The 24,370-nt window shown below is 43.3% G+C and overlaps 1 protein-coding gene across 15 annotated transcripts in view; it reads left to right on the top strand.

The window, feature by feature from the left end:
• ZNF385B (zinc finger protein 385B) overlaps window positions 1-24,370 on the top strand; it is a 319,282-nt gene that overhangs the window by 239,841 nt on the left and 55,071 nt on the right. For all 15 annotated transcript variants that reach the window (XM_061608316.1, XM_061608302.1, XM_061608308.1 and 12 more), the window contains one exon: window positions 1,635-1,745. In XM_061608316.1, the coding sequence (XP_061464300.1) occupies window positions 1,635-1,745 (111 nt within the window). The remainder of the gene's footprint in view (window positions 1-1,634; window positions 1,746-24,370) is intronic.

Consider the following 24,370-nt stretch of genomic DNA (forward strand, 5'->3'; position numbering starts at 1 on the left):
CTCCCCAAGGGCTGACTTTCTTTCCACCCTCGAAAATCTAAAACATCCCATGCCTCCTGGAACACCCTCCCAGGGGCCAGAGAGAGTAAGCTGGGAAATCAATTCTCAAGCCAAAGTCACTATCTCTCAGCCTCAGTACCTCTGACTATAATATGGGTATGATAATAATACTGCTGTATCTTACTGAGTTGTTAAGATAATGAAGCACTATGTAAATACCTAGAGCATGATTCAGCTAAAGTCAAGCAGTTTAAGTTGGGTCCACGCTAGTCTCTACCATTGAAAACAGTAGAACTCAATAGTATACAACCTCAACTGGATTGTGCCTTGAGTAGGATTAGCTGTAGTACAGTTTATTAACTATGAACTGGAATTACGGTATATAGCTAGAATCTCTTTGTGTGTGTTGCAAAACAAACAATGCTCTTTCTGTTATTTAGCAGGTGCTGTGTGACAGACCTGGTATCCAAAAACCTTCTTCAATGGTCAATGGTTTCTTGCTTTGAAGAAAGAGTACATAATTGATTCCAATAAATGTTTAAAAAGTAATTGTCTGAATAGTCTTTAGAATTGCATCACTTGTTGATTCTATAATAGAAGACATAGGGGAATACGAGCCATTTTTTCCTAGTACAAAAGAAATCTAAAGGTGCCTGCTTTGAATAAACACTCTCACCAAGGATGACTTTCCCAGTTTATTTTGTGTGTGAGAGAAAATTAGAACACTTCTGCCTTTCTTCTAAGATCAATGATAGAGTACTTTGTCTCCAAGCAAAGATTAAAATATTTTGAGTGTTTAGCTTAGAAAAAAATGGATTATCATGGTTTATAAAATTAAGAATGGTTTATAGACAATAAGTAGAAAGGTTTTTCTCTCTCTCTAGCAGTAGATACAGTACAGACAAAAGAGAGAACTGTTTCACACCACTCAGATTTCTGGGGTGGGTTAGTTTTTAATCCTGTTGATTAACTGGAAGAGTGGTGTTTAGTCTAATTATTGACTGTGGTTTTTACTAGTTTTATATTGTATTTTATTGTATTAATGTACGTCGCCTAGAGTGGCCGTTAATTCGGCCAGATAGGCGACTCATAAATAAAAATTTATTATTATTATTATTATTATTGTGGAATTCACTTTGACCAGACAAGGTCATGTGGTTTTTTGTACTACCCCACCCACTTTCATTGACCCCACCACTGAATGGAAGTTGGGGAAAACAGTACTCAACTTTCCACTGTCTGCCAAACAGCTCTTATCTTAAATTTCAAACAACCAGGTCTATTTAGCAAGACCAGTTTAGCAACAAACGCAATCTCTACAAGAAAGTCCTGCGTGAATTAAGCATTAAAATTCTTCCTTTTCCTTCTCTCCCTTAAAGGTGATTTCAATTCTCTTTTTCAAGAATACAAAGAAACAGTAGTCCTTTCAGTTATCAGGATTTGCTATTTTACAATATTTGATCTTTTTACAAACTGACGTCTTCACCTTACTGTTTTTGGAGGGGTTAGATTTACTCCTCTTTTAAAACAAAGTTTTCTGGAAACAGAATTTACTTGCACCTTTTCTTTCTTCTCTGCATGTAGTTGCAGTCTTGTGAAATTATAACTTGAGTATTTTATTATTTGCCCTTCAGATGGATCCAGTGCAAAAAGCAGTCATAAACCACACATTTGGTGTGTCAATTCCCCCAAAGAAGAAACAAGTCATTTCTTGTAACGTCTGTCAGCTTCGCTTTAATTCTGACGTGAGTATTCCTCTGTGTGTATTCTTTTGTACTGCTGTATCCATATGGTCAGAATACATTTTAAAACACATTCATACCAGTATGTAAGAACATCTTGACCACTCTAAACTGGATTTTTGAATTTATTCAACAGCTTGAAGCAGTGCCTGCTAGTATATGCTAATTGTTAGATCTATCCGATTGTATTGGCACTAGCAGGTTAGTATTTTATATTTAATAACCAAAAATTGACAAATACTGTGTTTATTTTCCTGGCTGTTTCAGTCAGAAATACTTTTTACTTTTTAGTGAGCAGTTGGGCACTATTCTGCTTGCGTGTTTTCCCTTATATCTTCCTAAGTAAAAGGGTTAGAAACTAATCTTTTATTTGCTGGAAGCTAAAACTTCGGGGAAGAAGCCTGGAATGTCTCTGGGGAAGCTAGTGCCTTACAGTAGGCACACACATTCCTGGCTATAGCGCTCCCAGCTAACATACTTCTTTAAACTATCTACAAAGCAAAGTAAGCTGTGTAGAAGGGAGACACACTGATGTGTGCAGTGGTCTTGTTCTGCCAGCCAGCTAACCATACATTCTTTCAGGACAAGTCGTCTCTTTCCTTTCCCTCCTAGCGTTCTGTTCTCCCCCCGCCCCCCAATAGTCAAATAAGCATTTTTTGTTCACTTAGCATGCTCAGTACTCTTTGGATGGTTTTAGGTTCTCCCTCACCCCCCGCCGCACCCTTAAGGTATCTTTTCCATTTTTCTAAACTTTTACATGTCATGGTTACCTCGAGCCTGCTGATGCCATCCTCTTCTGCATGGGTGACGCCATTTTTGCTACATAAGGATGGGCACTCAGAAAATGAGTACATAGTTAGTATGCTGTTAGTACATAGAAAGTTTATTCAGAATAGGGGCAGATGCAGGTATGTACTGATGTGCTAGAATGCCTTTGGTATATATATATATATATATATATATATATATATTAAATAGACTTGGCTTAATATGAGCCATAACTGGACAAACACTGGGGGCATTTCTGAATGTGCAGGATTGACTTTTTGATAAGTGTAGTAGTAACAGAGGAGACTGTGAGTATGTGCAGAATAGTTTTCCCCTCACCACTAAATAACCCCAATAGACATCGCACAACTGGGATTAGTGGATAGAACCTCCTGGTTAGAAGACTTAGCATCTAGGCAGATATAAAGCTTCAAAGCAGACAGTGCTTCTGTTTTAAGGAATTACCCTCTTGATTTATTTATCCATTTTCAAAACAGTTCATTGTGTTTATTTAGGAGGCCCAAAACATTTCACTGGAACAACTCAATCCAAAATAACTGTGGAGGGGGGATTATGATAGTTCCTTTTCAACAAACATCTGTCTCTAGTTTTCTTCATGTTAAATGATAACCTTTTCTTCTATTATCATAGCAATATAATATGGGCAGTGCAATCCTGTGCATGCTTCCTCAGAAATAAATCTCCATTTGTTCAGTGTGTCTTGAAAATGTATATAGAGGATTGCAGCCTCAAAGTACTGTACCAAATAATTTCAGGAAATATGCATATAACTAGGGATGGAAAGATCTGTTAGTTTTGGTTCTCTCAATTTCTCTTTTTTCCAATCTTAAATTCAGTTCTCCATATTTCTGCAGCAATTTGCAATTGTTTTTTTAAAAAATCCTCATGAAAATTCTCCATCATTTTAGTGCAAATTTCTCCTAATAAACATTTTTTGTAGACTGTTTTGACTAATGTACACATTTTGCAAGCCATTTCTTGTAATATAATGCATTTTTGCATGTTATTTTCACTCGTATATTCATTTTGGTGCACACTTTCCCCTAATATGTGCATTTTGTAAACGTTAGTTGGTGAACTGCATCATAAAATTCAAGAAAGTGTGAATTTTGAAGTATGACTATGTTTCGGTTCTTATATTGTTTCAGAAATTGCGAATTTGATAGATTTGGCTTGAAATGTGAATTGAATCAAAATTCTTATCCATCCCTACATGTAACACACACACACTCCATGGTGACTTCTGTTTCTGTGAAGGTACTACATAAGGGAATCCAAATCAAACAATCGGTCATACTCAAAATGCCCTCTTTTTTAAAAGCGCATAAAATGAAGGCAAATTACAAATTTATGTTTATATCTGATTAAGATTTTCCTTCAGTAGTTAACTTCAAGGCAACTAATTATCATGTGTAACACATTTAAAACATTATTACGCATATTGCTGGAGATTGCTGGTAATGCTGCTTCACTATCATTAACACACACACAAAATACAATATAAAGAGCAAGTATGTGGCTTTGTGCAATCAAAGTTAAGGATTCCCAATATTTGCTCAATTTATTTATTTGTTACCTTGATTTCCCATCTTCCTTCCCATTCTCTCAGAGTAGTTTTACCCTCACAGCAACCCTGTGAGGTAGTTTGGGCTAAGGGATAGTGACTTCCTAAGGCACCTGTGAGCTTCAAAGTGCAGCAGGAATTTCAGCATGTCCACCTGAGCCCACCATTCTATCTTAAGGTAGTAGCTAACATGGCTTCCTCCAGCTGTTGTTGGACTACAACTCCCATCATCGCTGGCCATTAGTTACGCTGGCTGGAACTGATAAAAGCTTGAGTCCACAGCAACTGGAGGGGGCCATATTGGCTATCTCTGTTATAGCCATTTACGCACATTGACAATAAATGCTTCTCCAGAGCCTTTGGAGAGAACAACAGCTGTATTCTGTTACAATCCGGAGTTCTCTGCAACGCTATTCAGGAAGTGTGTATGGCCTTTTTCTCATTTACCTTCTTTGCTGCCATTGGGTTGGCTCAGCTATTCACTCTGAAGATAGCATGCTGTGATGTGGTTTATCAAGTTTGGCAACTCTATTCTCTGAAGCTGTTTAATAGTTTTCCCGCTGAACATCAAGTTCAGAACTAACTCAAACTATATTAATCTCCTCTGTCTTTCTTTTAGTTGTGCCTTAAACTTCCCTGCCCCCCAACTGGTAGTTACTCATTAGTATATTTATTATACCTATCTTTAACATGAATTTAGTTTCATTTGGGCTTTTGGAAAAGAGAACAGAAAATACCTTCCTCGATTATTGCTTCTTTTACTTCTTCCCTTGACAATAAATGATTAACCACCAATACTAGACATCGCCTGTATAATTTGTTTACTCTTTGCATGAACTAATCCGTTCCCAGTTCAAATCATGACTCCACCATGAATTCACTAGGTTTTAAGCAAGGTGTTATCTGACTCACAGTACTTCATGTGTAATACTGAGATAATAATAATTACCCCTCTTATAGGGTAGTTTTAAGGTTTACAAGATAATGTACGTGAAGTGCTGTGAATACTCTGAAGAGCTATATAAATCATCATCATCATCATCATTACTATTAGTAGCATCACAACAGGACTGACTTTGTCTTTATTCTCTCCTTTTCACCTGTGAGGTCAGGGACTCCCTCTTCTGGATTTCTGCCATACTACAAACTGCTTTGTGCATGCTGAGATGCATGACTTTTTACTGAGGAAGTTTTGGTCCTCACAATCTGCAAATAACTTGAATTAAATTGTGCCTGTGAGTTTGGTTTGCAATAAGGGAATATGTGGGCTCTTGTCTAATGAACCTGCCTTTACCATGACTTTCAATACCCCCTGACTAGACTTGCAAGTTTTCTTGAAAGCTCTTAAATGCCTGCTCACCTTCCCTTCTTGATTGGAACACTCCTAATTATTCTTCCATTGGTGCAAATTTATGGAACCCTCAAACAAGAGGGAGATGAGAATCATTCAACTATAACTCACTATTCCAAAAGAGCTCTTAATTCACCCACTTTGTTTCTGCCCCTTCTTGGAGTCCTTGTGAGGACGTTTCTCTACAAAGAATAGTGCACGTTAAGGGACAATTATCCTCCATTCTGTCATGAGCTTTTGCATAACAGAAAGTTGTTTTTCCCACACATCTGTCAAAATCTTATGATGTGTTGGAAGGTGATCAGGGCTGGCCCTACCATTAGGCAGAGAGAGAGGTTTTGGGTGTTACAAAACGGAGGCAAACTGTTAAGTGGTTTAATTTTTTGTTGTTACATTTTTTACTGCCAGGGGGAGGTGCTTATGGGGTTTTCCACCTCAGGTGCCAAAATAGTTTGGCCAGCCTTGGGTACTATACACTTTGACTTGGATAGAAGGGTGCCATTTGTTATTTTGCCTCAAGCAGCAAAATGTCTTGGGCCAGGCCTGAAGTACTGTAGCAGCTCAAGAAAAAGAAAGCCAGACATGTTCACTCATGTCCCAGGGGTGTGAGATACTCAGAAGAATAGTACTGTTTTGGTGGAATGTTCTGGAAGTGGCCACACATTGTAAAAGTCTCCATTCCCTGCCTTCCACACACAGCAAATAGTATTATAAAGTGCTATAGAAATGACTTAAATAAATAATGTTATACACAGAGATACTACTTGTCTTGGAAATAGCTATTCACAGAAGGACTTCTAACAAAAGATCTGAAAGCCTTTTGAATAAAACAAACTTAGAGGTGAATAGTTCTGATTTCTCTTATTTTTACATGCACTTCCTTCAACCACACACATATAAGAAAATGAGGTTTCACATATAACCTGTACCATCCTCAGACACATCCGTCTGTGGAGACTTTCAGGGATGCAATGCCATTTGTTGCCTGCACACATGGAAGTTAAGATTCTAGCACATGTTAAAAGGTAGACAGCTATTGCTGTTATTTTTTAAAAAATGAAATTTGCACTGGTTACTTGTATATCAATACATGTCTATATTAATTTATGTTGATGTTGCATATCTTTTCTGTCTTAAGCATACCTTATTTTGGTATGCTGTTTTAAAAAGCAAATGTTTACATTCTTATTTGTATCACTTACAATTGATTGAACTGATTTTGGTGTCATTTACACTTTAAACAAGTCTTTAGTTCTTGGAGCAACAAATGCAGAAAGATCCTTCTGCATGCTCCAGTATCTATATATAGTAGTCTGAATTAAGGATATAAATCTATCCTCTGTCAAGGGGGCTGTTCCCTGGAGGGGATCACATGTAAACATGTAGGCAACCTGAGATACTGGTGACACGCAGGTGTAATTCTTAATGAAGTGGTAAGCCTGTCCACTTCAGAGTGCAGATGGGGGCTCACATCACACAATTCCTAAATGTAGAAAACAAAAAAATAGGAGAGTAGTTGTAACTAGCACACACTGACACCCTGTGTGCATGCACCCCAAAGATTGCCAAAAGAGACCTTCATTTTCTGGAAAGTAAACATGATACCTCAGTTCAGCCCCACTGTTGAGGCACAAGAACCTTAAATGTGGTGATCACAGTCCATCCTGGTTCTGGGATTTCCTTACTTAGCTTCAGACTATACAGTCCTACCGTCTCTCCATCACCCTCCTGTGTTACTCCATCGCCCTCACAACATCAACTGTCCTCTCAGCTGCCATGGGGTCACGGCTAGCCTGCAGCACCACATCTTATATATGCCATCAACATTCCAATTCATAGCTCCTGAGCTAGAGAAACAAGAAGTTGCAGGTTCTTGAGAGAGGGCAATTACTGGCCAAGGACCCATCCAGACATCCTTTTTATTGTGCATTCATGATTATTTGTGCTCATGATGCTATTGGGGCAGTCATATGCAATCCCACTTTCAATATTGTTTGCACCTGCAAGAGTTTTGAGGTGGTCACAATGCTTCATTACTAATCAGTGCATATCCTGTAACTTCCTGCTGAAGTCCTGTAACTTCATACCACAAATGTTTTGGTTTATTTTTGTTCTGCTGTAGCTTCTCCAGAAAGCAATAAAGTGAGGAAGTATTGCAGAACAACTAATAAAGCAAACTAAATCCATCATGAATACTCTATTATTGTGTCAAGAACATGTTTCAGGATATATGCAGCATGAATGGGTTTCCACTCCCAATCATGGCTGAGCAATTTCAACCTGTTTGTTGTGCCCCAGGTTGGGAGGGGAGACTTCAAAGCGTCAGACTCTGACATTGAGGACTGTGAAGATGAGCTGGAGGAGGGGACAAGTAGCTGGGAAAGACCACAGAGCATAGAAATCCCAGTCACTGACTCCTCGACTTCCCCCGGTCCTTGCTGAAGTGCAACCAGTACTGTCAGAGAATGCCCCTTTGGAGTCTGTTCTGTTAGACACACCTCCCCCACCCCCGCCCGCAGCGGAGGCTCCGCCTGCTTCACCTGACATTTCCCAGCCTGGTGCCCCACAAGTTCCCATGGTCGAGCCAACTGACTGCCCATCATTCTCAGAGGGGGAAGTCGAGAGCCAGCCCCCTTTATCCCATGCTCACCGGAGGCAGAAGCGGGAGATTCAACAGACATTAAGGAGGAGCCAATGTCTTCACGTGAAAGCCAAGCCATCTTAAGGGGGCGCCGGGGGAGGGTTCATTGCTGAGTCAATGTTGTAGTGCTGTGGAGTCATGCTTAGTCAGAGTTAGTAAGTGAAAAGTTCCTAGAAAGCATGGTTAGGTTAATGAGGCGCACTGCTTTTGATGTAACTGTAACTTAAGAGAAAATCTCACAGCCACTTCTGAGTCTGGATCTCTCGACTTTGGGCAGGGCAGTTTAACTCAGCCCCAACCTTCTCCCTCCGATGCCCCCATGTCAGAAGAAATGGAATACCAAAACACCCAGCCCACCATGCAGTTATGTCACATCATTCCCTTGGATAAGATGCTTGCTGCCAACTACCCTGACCCGTGGTTTGAGGACCTGCGGTAAGCCCAAGAACAAGATCTCTATGCCCAGGAGTGGGTGTGGGAGCTGGAGCCAGCTCAGCAGGACGGTGTGACAGGATTCTCCCACCGAGCTGGGCTGCTTTATCACTATGAGACTTTGTATGAACTACCAGGAGAGTAGTGTGCCAAGGTGCTCCGACAGTGCCATGATACCCCCACAGCTGGACATTTGGGGTTTTTAAAAAACATTACAGGCTGTCACGTGAGATTTTTGGTGGCCAAGGCTTAAACATGACGTAGAGAGGTATGTTCAACCCTGTTCCACGTGCACAAGAGCAAAACATGCACCGGGGCGACCCATGGGGTTACTGGAGCCTCCCCACGCCTGAGGGACCCTGGCGAATGGTGACTTTGGACTTCATCACAGACTTGCCTGCTTCCCAGGGGAAGATGGCTATTTTAGTGGTCGTGGATGCTTTCAACAAAATGGCACACTTCATCCCCTGTGCGGGGCTGCCAACTGCCTGTGAGACCACCCAACTGTGTGTAGAGCAATTTTTCATCTGCATGATCTCCCTACCAGTTTAGTTTCAGATTGGGAAGCCCAGTTCACAACCTAATTCTGGTGTGGCTTATGACACTTGCTACAGACAGAGCTCAAGCTGTCATGTGCCCATCACCCCCAGACCGATGGCCAGATAGAGAAAGTGAATGCTACCTTGGAGCAATATCTCCGCTGCTATGTAAATTACCAGCAAGATAACTAGGTGTCCTTATTGCCCCTGGCGGAGTTTGCTTACAATAACTCAGTACACACATCTACTCAGCAGACACTGTTCTTTGCCAACTTTGGATTCCATCCATGTACTTTTGACACCCCTGGCACCATCCTGGCCATCCCAGCGGCAACAGAGTTTGTGCAAGAATTGCAGGCAATGCAGCAGTTACTACAGGAACAACTTTCAGGGGCAAAAGTCAACTACAAATGGGTGGCGGATCAGCATTGCCAGCCTGGCCCAGAGATACTGATTGGAGACAAGTTGTGGCTTTCCACACGTTATTTACCCACCAGAGTTCCCAGCCATAAATTAGAGGCTAGAAGACTGGGACCCTTTGAACTGGAGGTTCACATCAATCCAGTGATGTTTTCTTTGCGGCTGCCCGCTTCTCTCAAGATCCATCCCATCTTTCATCGCTCCTTGTTAACACCAGAGAAACCACCAGGCCCCCACCGTACACCCGAGGCTCCTCCTCCTCCCATCTTGGTCGATGGCCAGGAGGAGTTCAGGGTGGAGCAGATCCTTGACTTTTGCCAGCGCTGGGAAAACCTGCAGTATCTGATTTATTGGAGGGGGTTTTGCTCTAGAAGAGAGATCTTGGGAGGCAGAGACCGACGTTCAAGCGCCAGACTTGGTGAGAGAGTTTGCTGCTTACCCAAACAAGCCAAAACCTCCAGGGTGGGGTGGGGAATCAGCATGAGGGAGGGAATGATGATGTGCCCCAGGTTGGTCATGCTTAGTCATAGTAAGGGAAAAGTTCCTAGAAAGCATAGTTAGGTTAATGAGGCGCACTGCTTTTGATGTAACTGTAACTAATAAAAAGAGATCATCTCACAGCCACATCTGAGTCTGGATCTCTCGACTTTGGGCAGGACACTGTTTTCTCTTTATCTCCCTTGGACAAAGCATGTAGTGTGAAGGTGCAGTCTGGCACATGGAGGCAAGTTCATTGGATTGTCAAAAGTAGATAATCAAACCTCTGATTCCAAATTAAGAAGCTTTATTAAGATTAGGGATGGAGATCCAAGGAATGAGGGAGAAAAATAAATACTCTACTCGCTAAGTAACCTAATTTAGATATTTCCAGTTTATTTGTGAGGAGCACGGATTATCCAGGATGAACATTTTTCATAGGGCATAAACTACAGTTTTTCAACCTGTAGAATCAGGGGAAGAGGCTGACAGGGGAGATGGATCCTCCAATCAGATGAGGCCCTGGGGGCTTGGATGTACTTCTAGGAGCAGCCTTTTATATTTGTTATATTGCATAGTCAGCAACACATACACAGCGACAGATGGGCCATTGTCAACTTTTAGCCGCCTGGTAAAGTGGAAATACAAAGTGAGAATTGAGATTAACTTCCAGTCCAGTCCTGGTAGACACAACCCACAGAGGGCAATTCAGCCTCTGTACACAGAAGTTGCTTGAAATGTGTGTTGCTATGTAACGGGGAAGTTAGACTATTGTGCTTTTATTGTTTATTTTCTTTATATACAGGCATTTGATCCTCAGGCCCTTTTCCACACCCTCTTCCACTGTAGGACCTGCATGGAACTCCCCAGTCACTATTGTTACTTGATCTCACTTTCCCTTAATCCTTTCTTCAGTTTGACTTTTCCCTAGCCAAACTGTCTACTTAAAACCTGATGTAAATTTATCTTGCACTTTCACCATTCTATTGCTGACTAGTTTACCCATTAAGCTGCGATGAATGTTTGTGAAGATTTCTTGATATCTCTGCAGATTAATCAATGGCTTGGAGAGTGTTGTCTTTATATGCAGGCTACAAAGCCAGATTTTAACCCTTTATATGTGGAGTAAGAAGGATGACCCTTCTTTTTGAGCAGATATTTTTATTATTTATTTATTTACTACATTTATGTCCCACTTTCCTCCAAAGAGCTCAAGGTGGCATACATGGTTTTCCTCCTTCCTATTTTATCCTCACAACAATGCTGTGAGGTAGGTTAGGCTAAGAGACAGCAACTGGCCCAAGGTCAAGCAACATGGCTGCATGGGGATTTGAACCCTGGTCTCCCAACTCTTAGTCTAATTCACTAACCATTGTACCACACTGGCTTTCAAACTGACTTTGTCTTTTGCTTCTCTTCAGTTTTTTTTAATAATTGTGACATTTGTATGCATAGATAAAGACAATCTATCAAGGAGTTTCTTTTGTGTTTCTATTACTGCTGACGTTTTATAAACAGTGGCAGCAACAACAGAACCTTGTTTCTGTCTTTTTTGCTTTTCTGTGTTAACCAACAGAGCAGGTCAAATAGTAGCAGAGGGAGGAGAGAAGAATCCCAAATAGCTCAATTTCAAGAGTGAGCAGCTTTACCACCATCTGCCATGTGATAGCTATCCTCTATAGCAGCTGTTCTGACTTAGGCAGAATGTCCCTGAAACTGCTCTATAATTTCAAGTATCTGAAATACAACTTGCCCAATCCACAAATCCTTCTATGGTTGTGCTGTAGATTTCTATGCATACTCCCACCAAGTAGATGGCTGGCACTGTTGGCACTGAAAATGCCAATTTCCTGTTAAGGAGCAAAGATAGTGAGGCGTTGGGCTTATGCACATGGAAGCATTACACGTTCCTTTCAATTCACACCAGGAGTCCTCTGCAGGGGTGGGGGACCGATTAGAATGGTCCGTCCCAGGAGGCTGATGGATCCGGATGGTTTCCTGACGGCTCTTGGAGATTTTCCTGTCACCTTGGCAGGCGATCCTGTCGAAGCCCTGGTTGACCTCTGGAATAGAGAAATGGCCAGGGCAGTGGACACGATCACTCCTGAGCGTCCCCTCTTTCGGAGTGGAGCCAAACCGGCCCCATGGTTTTCCAAGGAGCTGGTGGTGATGAAGCGTGTCAGACGGAGACTAGAGCGACGTTGGCGGAAGACTCGGAGCGAAGCTGATCGAGCTTGGGCTAGAGCCTATTTGAAGGCCTACTCTGAGGCAGTACTGGCTAAGAAGAAATCTTTCTTCTCAGCCTCCATTGCCTCTGCTGGGAGCCGTCCAGCGGAACTGTTTCGAGTGGTTAGGGGGCTTTTAAGTTCTAGCCCCCGTGAGGGTAATTCTGACCACTCAGCAGGCTGCTGTCAAGAATTTGCACGGCACTTTGCGGACAAAGTCGCTCAGATTCGTTCTGACTTGGACGCTGAAATTGATACAGTCTCTGAGGATGTAACTTCGGTGCCTGTTTGTCCAATTAAAATGGATTATTTTCAACTTGTTTTGCCTGAGGATGTGGACAAGATCCTTGGAGCGGTGCGTGCCACCACGTATGTACTGGACCCTTGCCCTTCCTGGCTCATTAGAAGTACCAGAGGGGGACTGGTCGATTGGGTCAGGGGAGTAGTTAATGCCTCTCTACAACAAGGCAGAATTCCATCATGCTTAAAGGAGGCAGTTATAAAACCACTGCTGAAAAAGCCCTCCCTGGATCCCTCTTTACTAGGTAACTACCGGCCAGTCTCCAATATTCCATTTTTAAGCAAGGTAATAGAGTGTGTGGTGGTCACCCAACTCCAGAGATTCCTGGATGATACGGATTATCTGGATCCATTTCAATCTGGTTTCAGGCCTGGCTATGGGACAGAGACGGCTTTGGTCACCTTGGTGGATGACCTACGCAGAGAACTGGACAGGGGGAGAGTGTCTCTGCTGGTTCTACTGGACCTCTCAGCGGCTTTCAATACCATCGATCATGGTATCCTTCTGGGCCGCCTTGCTGAGATGGGACTTGGGGGCACTGTGTTACAGTGGCTCCAGTCCTTCCTGGAGGACTGAACCCAGAAGGTGGTACTGGGGGACTCCTGCTCGACTGCTTGGCCATTGACCTATGGGGTCCCTCAGGGTTCCGTTCTGTCCTCCATGTTATTTAACATCTACATGAAACCGCTGGGAGAGGTTGTCCGGGGTTTTGGGGTTCGGTGCCATCAGTATGCTGATGACACTCAACTCCATTTCTCTTTTCCACCTGAAGCCAAGGAAGCCGTACAGGTCCTAAATCAGTGTCTGGCATCAGTGATGGACTGGATGAGGGCAAACAAGTTGAGATTAAATCCTGACAAAACAGAGGTACTCCTGGTCAGTCGGAGGGCAGATCAGGGAATAGGGATTCAGCCGGTGCTGGATGGGGTCGCACTCCCCCTGAAGTCTCAGGTTCGCAGTTTGGGTGTACTCCTGGACTCAGCTTTGAATTTGGAGGCCCAGATTGCTGCTGTATCCAGGAGCGCATTTGCCCAATTAAAACTGATGCGCCAGCTGCGCCCATACCTGGAGCTGCCTGATCTGACTAGGGTGATGCATGCCTTGGTTACATCCCGCTTAGACTACTGTAACGCGCTCTACGTGGGGCTGCCTTTGAAGACTGTTCGGAAACTTAAATTGGTACAAAGAGCTGCAGCCAGAGTGCTAACCGGGGCTGGTTACAGGGACCATACAACTCCCCTGCTACAACAGCTCCACCGGCTGCCAATTTGTTTCCCGTCACAATTCAAACTGCTGGTTTTGACCTACAAAGCCCTATACTGCTCAGGTCCAGGCTATTTGGCAGATCGTATCTTCCTACATGAATCTGCCTGGGATTTGAGATCTTCAGGTGAGGCCCTTCTTGTGTTCCCACACCTTCGCAAGCACATATGATGCAGACACGACATAGGGCCTTTTCAGTGGCTGCCCCTAGACTGTGGAACTCCCTTCCGAGTGAGGTACAATCAGCTCCCTCCTTGCCGTCTTTCCGGCGACAAGTAAAGACTGTTTTATTTCAATGGGCATTTGGGATAGAGAACGACCAGGATTAAGTGTCATAGGTTTGGTGACTACATTATACAATTTTATTATTTTAAATTGTCTGCTGTTTTTAACCTATTTTTTATGGTTTTAATTTTTCTCATAGTTTAATTCTTTTTTAATAGTATACTTCTGTATGTTTTAATTGGTGTTGTTTTTAGTTGTAAGCCGCTCTGAGTCCTATTGGAAAAAGGGAGGGGTAGAAATAAAATTTATTATTATTATTATTAATATTAATATTAAGTTAAGCAGGAGGAGAGGAAGAGAAGGACGTGTTGTTTGGAGGCTCCACAATCTACCACCTTTTGGTGCTTCTGCTGCTTTTTGCTGTGTGTTGTTCTGTTGCCTTGCTGCTATAAATTATCAACCTTGTGAGTATCATCTGAGGAGAGTGTAAGTTGGGAATTTTATCTTAATTGCACTCTGTTTTGGACGTAATTGTGAGAACGTTATCGAGTGGCCTTGAAGATCATATTGCAGCCGGGGATTTGAGTTTCAACTTGCTTGCAAATCAAAGCAGCTTAGAGCCGTGTCTGCAACTGAAAAGCAATTGCAACTGAACGCAATTCAAAAGGAGCATTATATGGAGTATCTCAAGTGATGGGATAAGACTATTAGTCATAGCGACAACTACAGTCATAGCATTTGAGAAATAAGACAATATAAGTTTGTTATCCACCTTTTGACTGTTGGACTATTCCTGTCCTGTGAAGTAAACATTGCCGGTGAATATCTGTGAGAAAATATCTGTGAGAAACTTTTCTGTAAGCCTATATTTTATCATCTATGACTCAGCAACTTTGAGTGGAAGAGGAAGCCAACTTAATATCACCCAACAAGAGAACCGACACAGGACAGCTGCGTTGCTTTACTCCGGCCATTGTTTGGCTGGATTATATCAATGAGATTCTGTGGAAAACCTGCTCTTCTTCTGCTTCAGCTGATACTGGCTAACCATTACAGATTCAGGCCTCAAGAGATATCGGTGCTGGAGACTCCGTTGCTGTGGTCCGTGCTGCCGCCATTGCTGTTGCCTGCCAGCTTACGCGCGGGGCATTGTCATCTTCGCCGAGGTGCCGCGTTGTTGCCGGTGGACTTCGCTGTTGTGGACTGTGTTGCCGCCATCGCCGCCGCTGGTTGCGGGCGTCTTCATCATCGCTGAGGGCCGTGCCGTTGCCCAGGACACTATCACTGCGGCGTATATCTTTGCCACCTCGCCGCTTTCTTGCTCGCGTGTGGCACTTCTGTTGCTGCTTGGGGCTGTGTTGCTGTCCTGGTGTCCTTGCTGCGGCTTGCCTTTGGATGGGACTTGAGACTGCCATCGCTGCTTGACGAGGATTAACTCATTTTAACGTTTGTTTGGGTTGTGTGGGGGCTAATGTGGGGTGAATGATTGGTATGTTTGCTTGTTTGTGTGGTTTTGTGTATTTTTAACATGTGCCTGGGAGATAAGATTCCATCCTTCGTGGGGGGGCTCTCGGGGGCCCCGATTAACGTAGTGACGGGTAATGGGAGGTATGGCGTTAGGAGGAGAACAGGCCAGGTAAGGGGAACTCGTCCCAGACAAATTGTGTCTGTGCCTTGTTCCGGTTCTCCTCATATCCACAGGATTGTTGGTTGTCCTATCAGCCAGCTCTCGGATCTCCAAGTGCTGCTTTTGAATGCCAGGTCGGTACATAATAAAACCTCACTTGTCCATGATTTAATTCTGGAGGAGGGTGCCGACCTGGCATGTATAACCGAGACCTGGGTGGCTGATCAGGGAGGAGTTGCTCTTTCCCATCTTTGCCCACCCGGGTATTTGGTTCAGCACTGTGGTAGATCTGAGGGCCGGGGAGGGGGGGTCGCTGTGGTCTATAGGAGTTCTTTTCCTCTCACCAAGCACCCTGTCCAGACGGCGACTGGTTTGGAATGTCTCCACCTTGTGTTGGGCCAGGGAGACAGACTAGGAATACTGTTGGTGTACCGTCCACCTTGCTGCCCAACAGCTTCCTTAGCTGAGCTGACAGAGATAGTCTCGGAGGTCCTTTTGAGGTCCCCTAGACTTTTGGTACTGGGGGATTTCAACGTCCATGCCGAGGCTGTCTTATCTGGTGCAGCTCAAGACTTCATGGCCTCCATGACAACAACGGGGCTGTCTCAATTTTCTACTGGCCCAACACATGTGTCGGGACATACTCTCGATTTGATCTTCGCCACTGGACATGGAGATGGTGATCTGATGGTGGGGTGTTTTTCATCTACCCCATTGTCATGGACAGATCACCGCTTGCTGAGATTTAGACTTACAGCGGCTCTTTCCCTCTGCAAAGGTGGAGGATCTATTAAGTTGATCCGCTCCCAGAGCCGGATGGATCCTGTAGGTTTTCAGAGGGCTCTGGGAGATTTTCCGGCTGATAGGACTGGTGCTCCTGTCGAGGCCCTGGTCACACTGTGGAATACAGAAATGACCCGGGCTATTGACACGATCGCTCCCGCGCGCCCCCTTCGCTGTAGAGCTCATACAGCTCCGTGGTATACCCCGGAGCTGAGAGCGATGAAACATGAGAGGAGGAGGCTGGAGTGCAGATGGAGGAAAACTCCCAGTGGATACAATCATGCCTTGGTAAGTGCCACCAATAAGTTGTATACAAAAGTGGTAAGGACAGCAAAGAAGCTCTATTTTGCTGCCTCTATTCGATCATCTTTAAGCCGCCCAGCGGAGCTTTTTAAAGTCGTGCGAGGGCTCTTACACTCTGGCCCCCACGATACTATGGAAACATCTGAGACCCGCTGTAATGAAATTGCTGGACACTTTCAAGATAAGATTGCATGTATCCGCAGGGACCTTGACTCTGATGTTGTGACAGATGAATCCATTGAAGTGTCCGGAGCACGGCCTTGTCTTTCTTTATTGGATGAGTTTCAGTTGGTGCAGCTCGAGGAAGTGGACGAGGTGCTTGGAATGGTTCGGGTGACCACGTCTGTTCTGGATCCTTGCCCATCTTGGCTAGTGAAAGCTGGCAGGGCTGGAACCACCAGTTGGGCCAAGGAGGTGGTTAATGCCTCCTTGAGGGAGGGAGTGGTCCCTGGTAGCCTCAAGGAGGCAGTAGTGAGACCTCTTTTAAAGAAACCCTCCTTGGACCCAGCTAATTTAAACAACTATAGACCGGTGGCGAATGTCCCTTTTCTGGGCAAGGTTTTGGAGCGGGTGGTTGCCAGCCAACTCCAGGCACTCTTGGATGAAACTGATTATCTAGGTCCGTTTCAATCCGGTTTCAGGCCTGGTTTTGGCACCGAAACAGCCTTGGTCGCCCTGTATGATGACCTGTGTCGGGAGAGGGACAGGGGGAGTGTGACTCTGTTGATTCTCCTTGATCTCTCAGCGGCGTTTGATACCATCGACCATGGTATCCTTCTGAGGAGACTCGCGGAGTTGGGTGTCGGGGGCACTGCTTGGCAGTGGTTCCGCTCCTACTTCGCGGATCGTCACCAGAAGGTAGTGCTTGGGGAACATCACTCGACACCATGGACTCTCCATTGCGGAGTCCCTCAGGGGTCAGTTTTGTCCCCCATGCTTTTCAACATCTACATGCAGCCGCTGGGTGCAGTCATCAGGAGTTTTGGAGTGCGTTGCCATCAGTATGCTGATGACACGCAGCTCTATTTCTCCTTTTCATCTTCTTCAGGTGAGTCTGTTGATGTGCTGAACCGTTGCCTGACCGCGATAATGGACTGGATGAGAGCTAATAAACTGAGACTCAATCCAGACAAGACCGAGACATTGTTGGTGAATGCCTTCCCTGCTCAGATGGTGGATGTTAACCCTGTTCTGGATGGGGTTACACTCCCCCTGAAGGAACAGGTACGTAGTTTGGGGGTTCTTCTCGACTCTTCCCTGTCTCTCGAGGCCCAAGTGGCCTCGGTGGCACGGAATGCGTTTTACCATCTTCGTCTGGTAGCCCAACTATGCCCCTATCTGGACAGGGACGACCTCGCCTCCGTTGTTCACGCTCTGGTAACTTCAAGATTGGATTACTGTAATGCGCTCTACGTAGGGCTGCCCCTGAAGACAATTCGGAAGCTTCAGCTGGTGCAGAACGCAGCTGCCAGACTACTGATGAGGACCAGTCGGTCTTCGCATATAACACCTGTCTTGGCGCGCCTGCACTGGCTTCCTATTTGCTTCCGGGCGAGATTCAAGGTGCTGGTTCTTACCTATAAAGCCTTACACGGCGTGGGACCTCAATACCTTGTGGAACGCCTCTCTCGATACGAACCTACCCGTTCACTTCGTTCAGAATCTAAGGCCCTCCTCCGGGTACCAACCCATCGGGAAGCCCGGAGGGTGGTTACTATATCTAGGGCCTTTTCTGTGGTGGCCCCTGAGTTGTGGAACAGCCTCCCCGAAAAGGTACGCCTGGCGCCTACACTTTTATCTTTTCGGCGCCAGGTAAAGACCTTTTTATGCTCCCAGGCATTTTAATTTTCTTAACCATTTTAATCTTTTAATCCGTATTTTTAATTTTTGTCGTATTGTGTTTTTGTAGTGTTTTTTGTTGTTTGTTTGTATATGTTTTTATGATTTTTATTATGATATATTGTATTTTATCTTGTTTGTTCACTGCCCTGAGAGCTATTCTGCTAAGGGCGGTATATAAATTGAAATAATAAATAATAAATATTATTTATGAAGGATCAATCATGCAGTTTCCTAATGGCCACACTCTCTAATTTTACCTTTCCACTCCCTCTGGTTGTTAGGGAACTGACAATACTCAGTTTATTTTACCAGCTGCAGTAGATTCTTTAAAGGAGGGAACCAAAAATGGTGGGCAAAAGGGGGGTGGAGAAAGAATACACCATCCTCTGTTCACACTCCATGGTTGGAGGACCCAAAATTAGCGTAAACACTCTAGATCAGGAGTTCTGAAACTTTGTCTGCTACTGTACCTCATCCAAATTGCCCATGGTCTTTAAAGGTACATGAATTGGTTTTATTTCTGCTTAAACTCTAATATGCTGTGCTAGATGATCTATGACTTTTAAATTTATTTGTATTGCTGCTGTTATTTCTGCTCTGAGTTCTTATATGTTGATACTTTTTCAACTTTCTTTTACACAAAAGCTACTTAAGTGCCCCAGCAAGTTGAGATTGAAGGCCTAGTCTCCTAAGGCATCACCAGATAATCACCTGCCTTTAGATATATAAAATTGGGTACCCAGCATGGCAATTACAAAGAAACTAGCAGGACAAGTTTATTTTGAGTTGATACAGCTGAAAGTACAAACCTTTGTTTGAGCAGTATTATACCTTTGGCACAAGTTAAGGGGAAAAGAAAAAGAAATAACCACCTCCCCACTCTTAGGTGATGCCACCTACATGAGTAGCAGCAAACATACAGTCAACCACGGTGCTGCTAGCATGATGTTAGTACTAACCCAATTATAATCTGCTGATTATTTTTTATTTTGAGTTGATACAGCTGAAAGTACAAACCTTTGTTTGAGTAGTATTATACCTTTGCGAACAAAGTAGCAGGAAAAGGGGGAAAAGGTGCCATATCTGCCAAGAAGCAGAGCTGCTTGTTATAATAAATAGCTGTCAGAATGCTGTCATTAGTCTGCCCCCTGTGGCTGTTTGCAGAAACATAAAAAAGGCCAACAGAAGTGAGGAGAGCAGCCAGAAATTGCTTGTCAACCCACAGGAAACAAAATGAAAGAAGGGAGGATATAGTGGGTGTGGAAAGGGGTGTAGGAAAAAGTAACAATTGACACACCCATCTAAAAACATTGAAGCAAAGTGTCTGAAACAACTAGTGGAGAAATATTTTTCTTCACTTTTCATATTATCAGCAGACTGGGTTAGTACCAGTATTTACAGGGGGGAAACTGCATGATAGCTTCTGTTTGCCATTCATTCATGTGAACGATGTGAATTAAGAGAAGATGTGAGTAGCAGCAAAACACACAGTAAAGCACCATGTAGATAAGTGCCTCTCCCTACCTCCCAAACAGATTAGAGGTGAAGTCAAAAGTAATAGCACCAACTCTATATTAGGAGGTGCACATGTCATACTCATCCAGGAAACAGAACTGTGCTCATGTAGTCAAGTGATATATACTGTCAGATCCAAGAAGATTATTATTCTTATTGGCTCAGCACCTAAGGACACGAAGCTTTACAAAGGACATGTATGATTGGTCCCTGCCTCGAGGGGCTTGCAACCTAAAAATGTACACAGTCTAAAAAGAAACACAAGGAATGAAGGGGGCGTGGCCTAGCATAGGGAGAATCCCAAGGGCAGGATAGGGAATCCTGGAGGGCTGCTTTTGGTCCCCAGGCTGCAGATTCCCCACCACTGTAGTAGAGTATTGGGATTTAGGGGTTGTTCCACAAGGGAAGACAGTCCTTTCGTACCTGGAAAAGTCCACAAGGAGATCCACATGTGTACCAGAACGTACATCACTCAATGCTAGTTCTTATTGGATCACTATGGATGGCTTTCAGTAAGGCTACATTCACTTAAATCTAAGCAAAGCGGCCTGGCTGGCAATGAGGCTCTTCCAGCCTTCCAGGTCCCCTCCCATCAAATCTAACCTAAAATTACATTCATAGAATAAGCATTCTTCTTCAACTATCCAGCCATCTTACATGAAAAACATAGTTATTAGGAGTTTTCATTTTTTTCCTATTCATTCCTATATAAAAAATACCTTAAAAACACTATTGACTAAGGGTCAATTCACACAAGAAAATGACCTCCGTATGATCCCTCCCCACTGGGTGTAGGAATGTCACAGAAAAGTATGTGACATGAAGTGGCATTCCATGGTTATACTCCTGTTGTTTTTTCAGTCATCATTGGAATTGGCCCAGCCAGTATGACCAATACTCATTGGAATCTATGGGTGATATTCAGCATCGCACAAGCAGATTTCTCCATACCCCTACCTCTTTTGTTCTGGCATATCTAGACCCTTTGTAGCAGATTTGGGGGATACAGGGGAGGAGAATCTGTTCTGCCAATGATGTCTGTTTTGCTGGAGGACAGACATTGATGAATTTTACCAACCATGTAGATTTTAGAACACTCTGCACTTGTTTGGAGACAGCATGGTCACATAAATTGTGGGGCACATATATTCAAACATGCATCAGTTCATATACCATATTTCTCCATGCAGTCCTTTTACCCAGAAGAATTATTCAGAGATAGGGGTGGGGATTGTGTGGGAACTAATTACTTCAGTGAACAAGATCTTTATCTTTAGAGCATGTCAGTGCAAATAATTTTATTAGTAAGAAATAAAGTAGTCTTAAAAAAGATATTGTGGGTGGCAAGTTACCTCAGTATCACTTGTCAAATCCCACCCAGGACACTTGAGGTGAGAGAAATGAAAACAAATGTTACAAAGAAAGAAAACAAAGGCAGCTCAGTGCTAGATATAATTTATTGCAAGCCGTAAGAGATGCTTTGGACCCAGTGGTGTGCTGGTAAATGTTTAACAACCGGCTCTCTGGAAAAAAAAGTATGCATATAGATACATACATAAGTTTATTATACATTTTACTGATATAAAGGATGTGTAGAACACAATTTACAAATAATAATAAAATATACAATACTCTGTATTGTAAATTCCATATGGCCAATTGATTCTCACAGAATGCTTTCGTTGATTTTTGCTGAACTCTTGTATCCGTAGCCAACCTATGGTTGCAAGTCAACCATGATTTGACAAATGGAGTTGCATCCCAATCCACTAACTCTTTTCCCAATAAATTTATTGTCATTAAATCTGATATATGATCTACCGTTAAACTATTTCTCACCCTCGTACAAATTCTATTCATTAAACTGAAGCCTCTTTCAGCTTCAGCACTACTGATTGCAATAGCGCTAACTATCTTTTTAGCTTTTTGTATAGTTGCAGGGATCCCCTCCCCCCTTCTTTGAGTGAGACAGAGATTGTGAATATGAGTGCAAGAAAGAGACTGCATGAGTGGAGAGTGTGTGTGGTGTATGCTGCACAATTGCAGTGCGTGCATATGAGAGCCAATGCTCAATGGAAACTTTGGCCATGACCACCACAGGCAGCCCTCAGAAGGCTGGCCAACCTAGAACGCTGCCCTCGGACTGAAAATGTTAGGCTACTATTGCTTTAAATGAGCATAAGAAAAGCCCTGTTGGATGTCAACACAGGCAAATTTAGTCCAGCAATCTAGTCCAGTAGGGGAACCAGATGCCCTGGGAAGCCCACAAACAGAACATGAGCACATACATATGAGAATATGCATATGCATACAACACCACACATAACTTCAGTTCCACCACATGGCTTTCGTTTGTATTTCAGATTCTATTACATAAGTGCTGCTCTTTAACTCAGTACATGCACATGCAATTTGACCTTATGGCTTTTCTATCTATTTTAGTCTGCTTAAGTAAAACCAGCAAAGAGCCTTGTGGCACCTTGAAGATGGACAAATATATCATGGCATAAGCTTTCATAAACTGCAGCCCATTTGATGACATGTGTCAGAGGAAGTGGACTGTAGTCCACAAACACTTGTCTGGAATTGATTTACTTGATTTAAAAACTGGATAAACTATTTTGCTTGCTTTTAGTTATAGGATTATATTATGGCAACCTGCCCTGGGACCTTATAGAGGAGGGCAGGTAAGCAACATGTTTCTTAGATACTTCTGGTACTGTGGTGCACATAACCTGATACCATAACAAGTTAGTTCCATCTTTAAGGTGCTACAAACCTCTCATTTTTGTTCATCTTTAAGGTAGCACAACACAAAACCCTTTTATTTTACGGACTACTCATTGTTCCAGGAGCCCCCCCTCCGTTCTTTCATACAGATTCTTCTCGCCCCTGCCAGAAACTCAGCAGCAACAGAAAGCGACTGCCGGCTGCCGTGGCGGCGCTCCTTAATGGCTAAGCGCACCGCAGCTGCCACATAGAAAACCCCTTCCACTAGGACCAAGGATATATCTGTAAGCCTGTTATGGACAGGAACATATTTGACCTCTGGCATTGACTGCCATTTAACTGTGGGCTCCTCTGCCTCTCTTCACAGTTAAACAGCTCTTGTACAGTTTTGCTGTGCCAATAAAGGCTGCAACATTTCATCTGAGGGCCTTGTGGCAACTGGATCAATAAAGATTTGGTGCCCGAATGGGAAAGATGTGAATCTGTAGCATTGTAAAGATGGGATTTCCAAAGTGACTCCTGGGGATATTGAGCTAGGAATATGAAACAAAAGTGTATCACAGGAAGAAGTGTCATCACAGCTTGAGACTGAAAGATCAAGTTTAGATTTTGGTTCAAAGATCTGAGGCACAAGCCTGAGATCAAAATTCCAGGACATGGCTTAAAAAAAAAAAAAAAGTAAAGGATTTGGGGATTTTAGCCCTAGAATTTAGGGAAGAGAAGGAGAATTCTTGAATCCATTATTCCTACAGAAAACCTACCAATTTCTTATTAAACCTTTCTTTCTAATGGATACAACAGATTGCTCCAATCTGTTGTTAAATTCCATACATTCAAGGCAAAATCCTATATTTTAGCTATATTTTTATTTCTTTTCTTTGCATTTAATGTGCTAGGATTTTCTCCTAATGATCTGAGTTCTTTAAGAATATCAAGGATTCATCTCTATAGACAATCCTCATAGCTAAAATCAAAATTGCTGACTGCTCAGAAATCAAACATACGACCACAGTTTCAGTCCTTGCTGAAGAGTGGTCTACAAAAGAACAAATAATTGGTAAACATGGGGTCCAGTACAGTTTCAATTTATTTTTTAGACCATTTTAAATTGATGGTTTAGTTCATCCAACATGGAGCCCTCCAGATGTGGCTGGACTACAACTCCCATCATCCCTGGCCACTGGCTATGCTGAGAGGATGATGGGAGTTGGGATCCAGCAACATCTGGAGGGCATCATATTTTTAAAAAATGGGTAGAATAATACAAAATAGGAAGAAAGTTAATCATTACAAGTTACACAGGTGACCTAAGCCCATGTTGCCTGGACCATAGATAGCTTCTAATTCAGAGATAGACATAGGAGGAGAGATGACCTTATATGGAATGTAGGCAGGTGCTACGGAAATAGCCAAAGTTCCAGCAGAAGCCTAAATGCACCAGGGAGAAAAACTTGAATACAAGTGGCTAGTGTTTAGACTGTCACAACAGTTCAGAAACAGTGAGATATGATGAGAAAGTTAGATATAGGTTGGGGAAGCCAGAGGCTAATAGCAATTACCAGGGCAAAGATAAATGGAGCACAAAGTGAGTTTCACCATAA

Source organism: Rhineura floridana, chromosome 2, assembly GCF_030035675.1.
Source record: "Rhineura floridana isolate rRhiFlo1 chromosome 2, rRhiFlo1.hap2, whole genome shotgun sequence".
Lineage (NCBI taxonomy): Eukaryota > Metazoa > Chordata > Lepidosauria > Squamata > Rhineuridae > Rhineura > Rhineura floridana.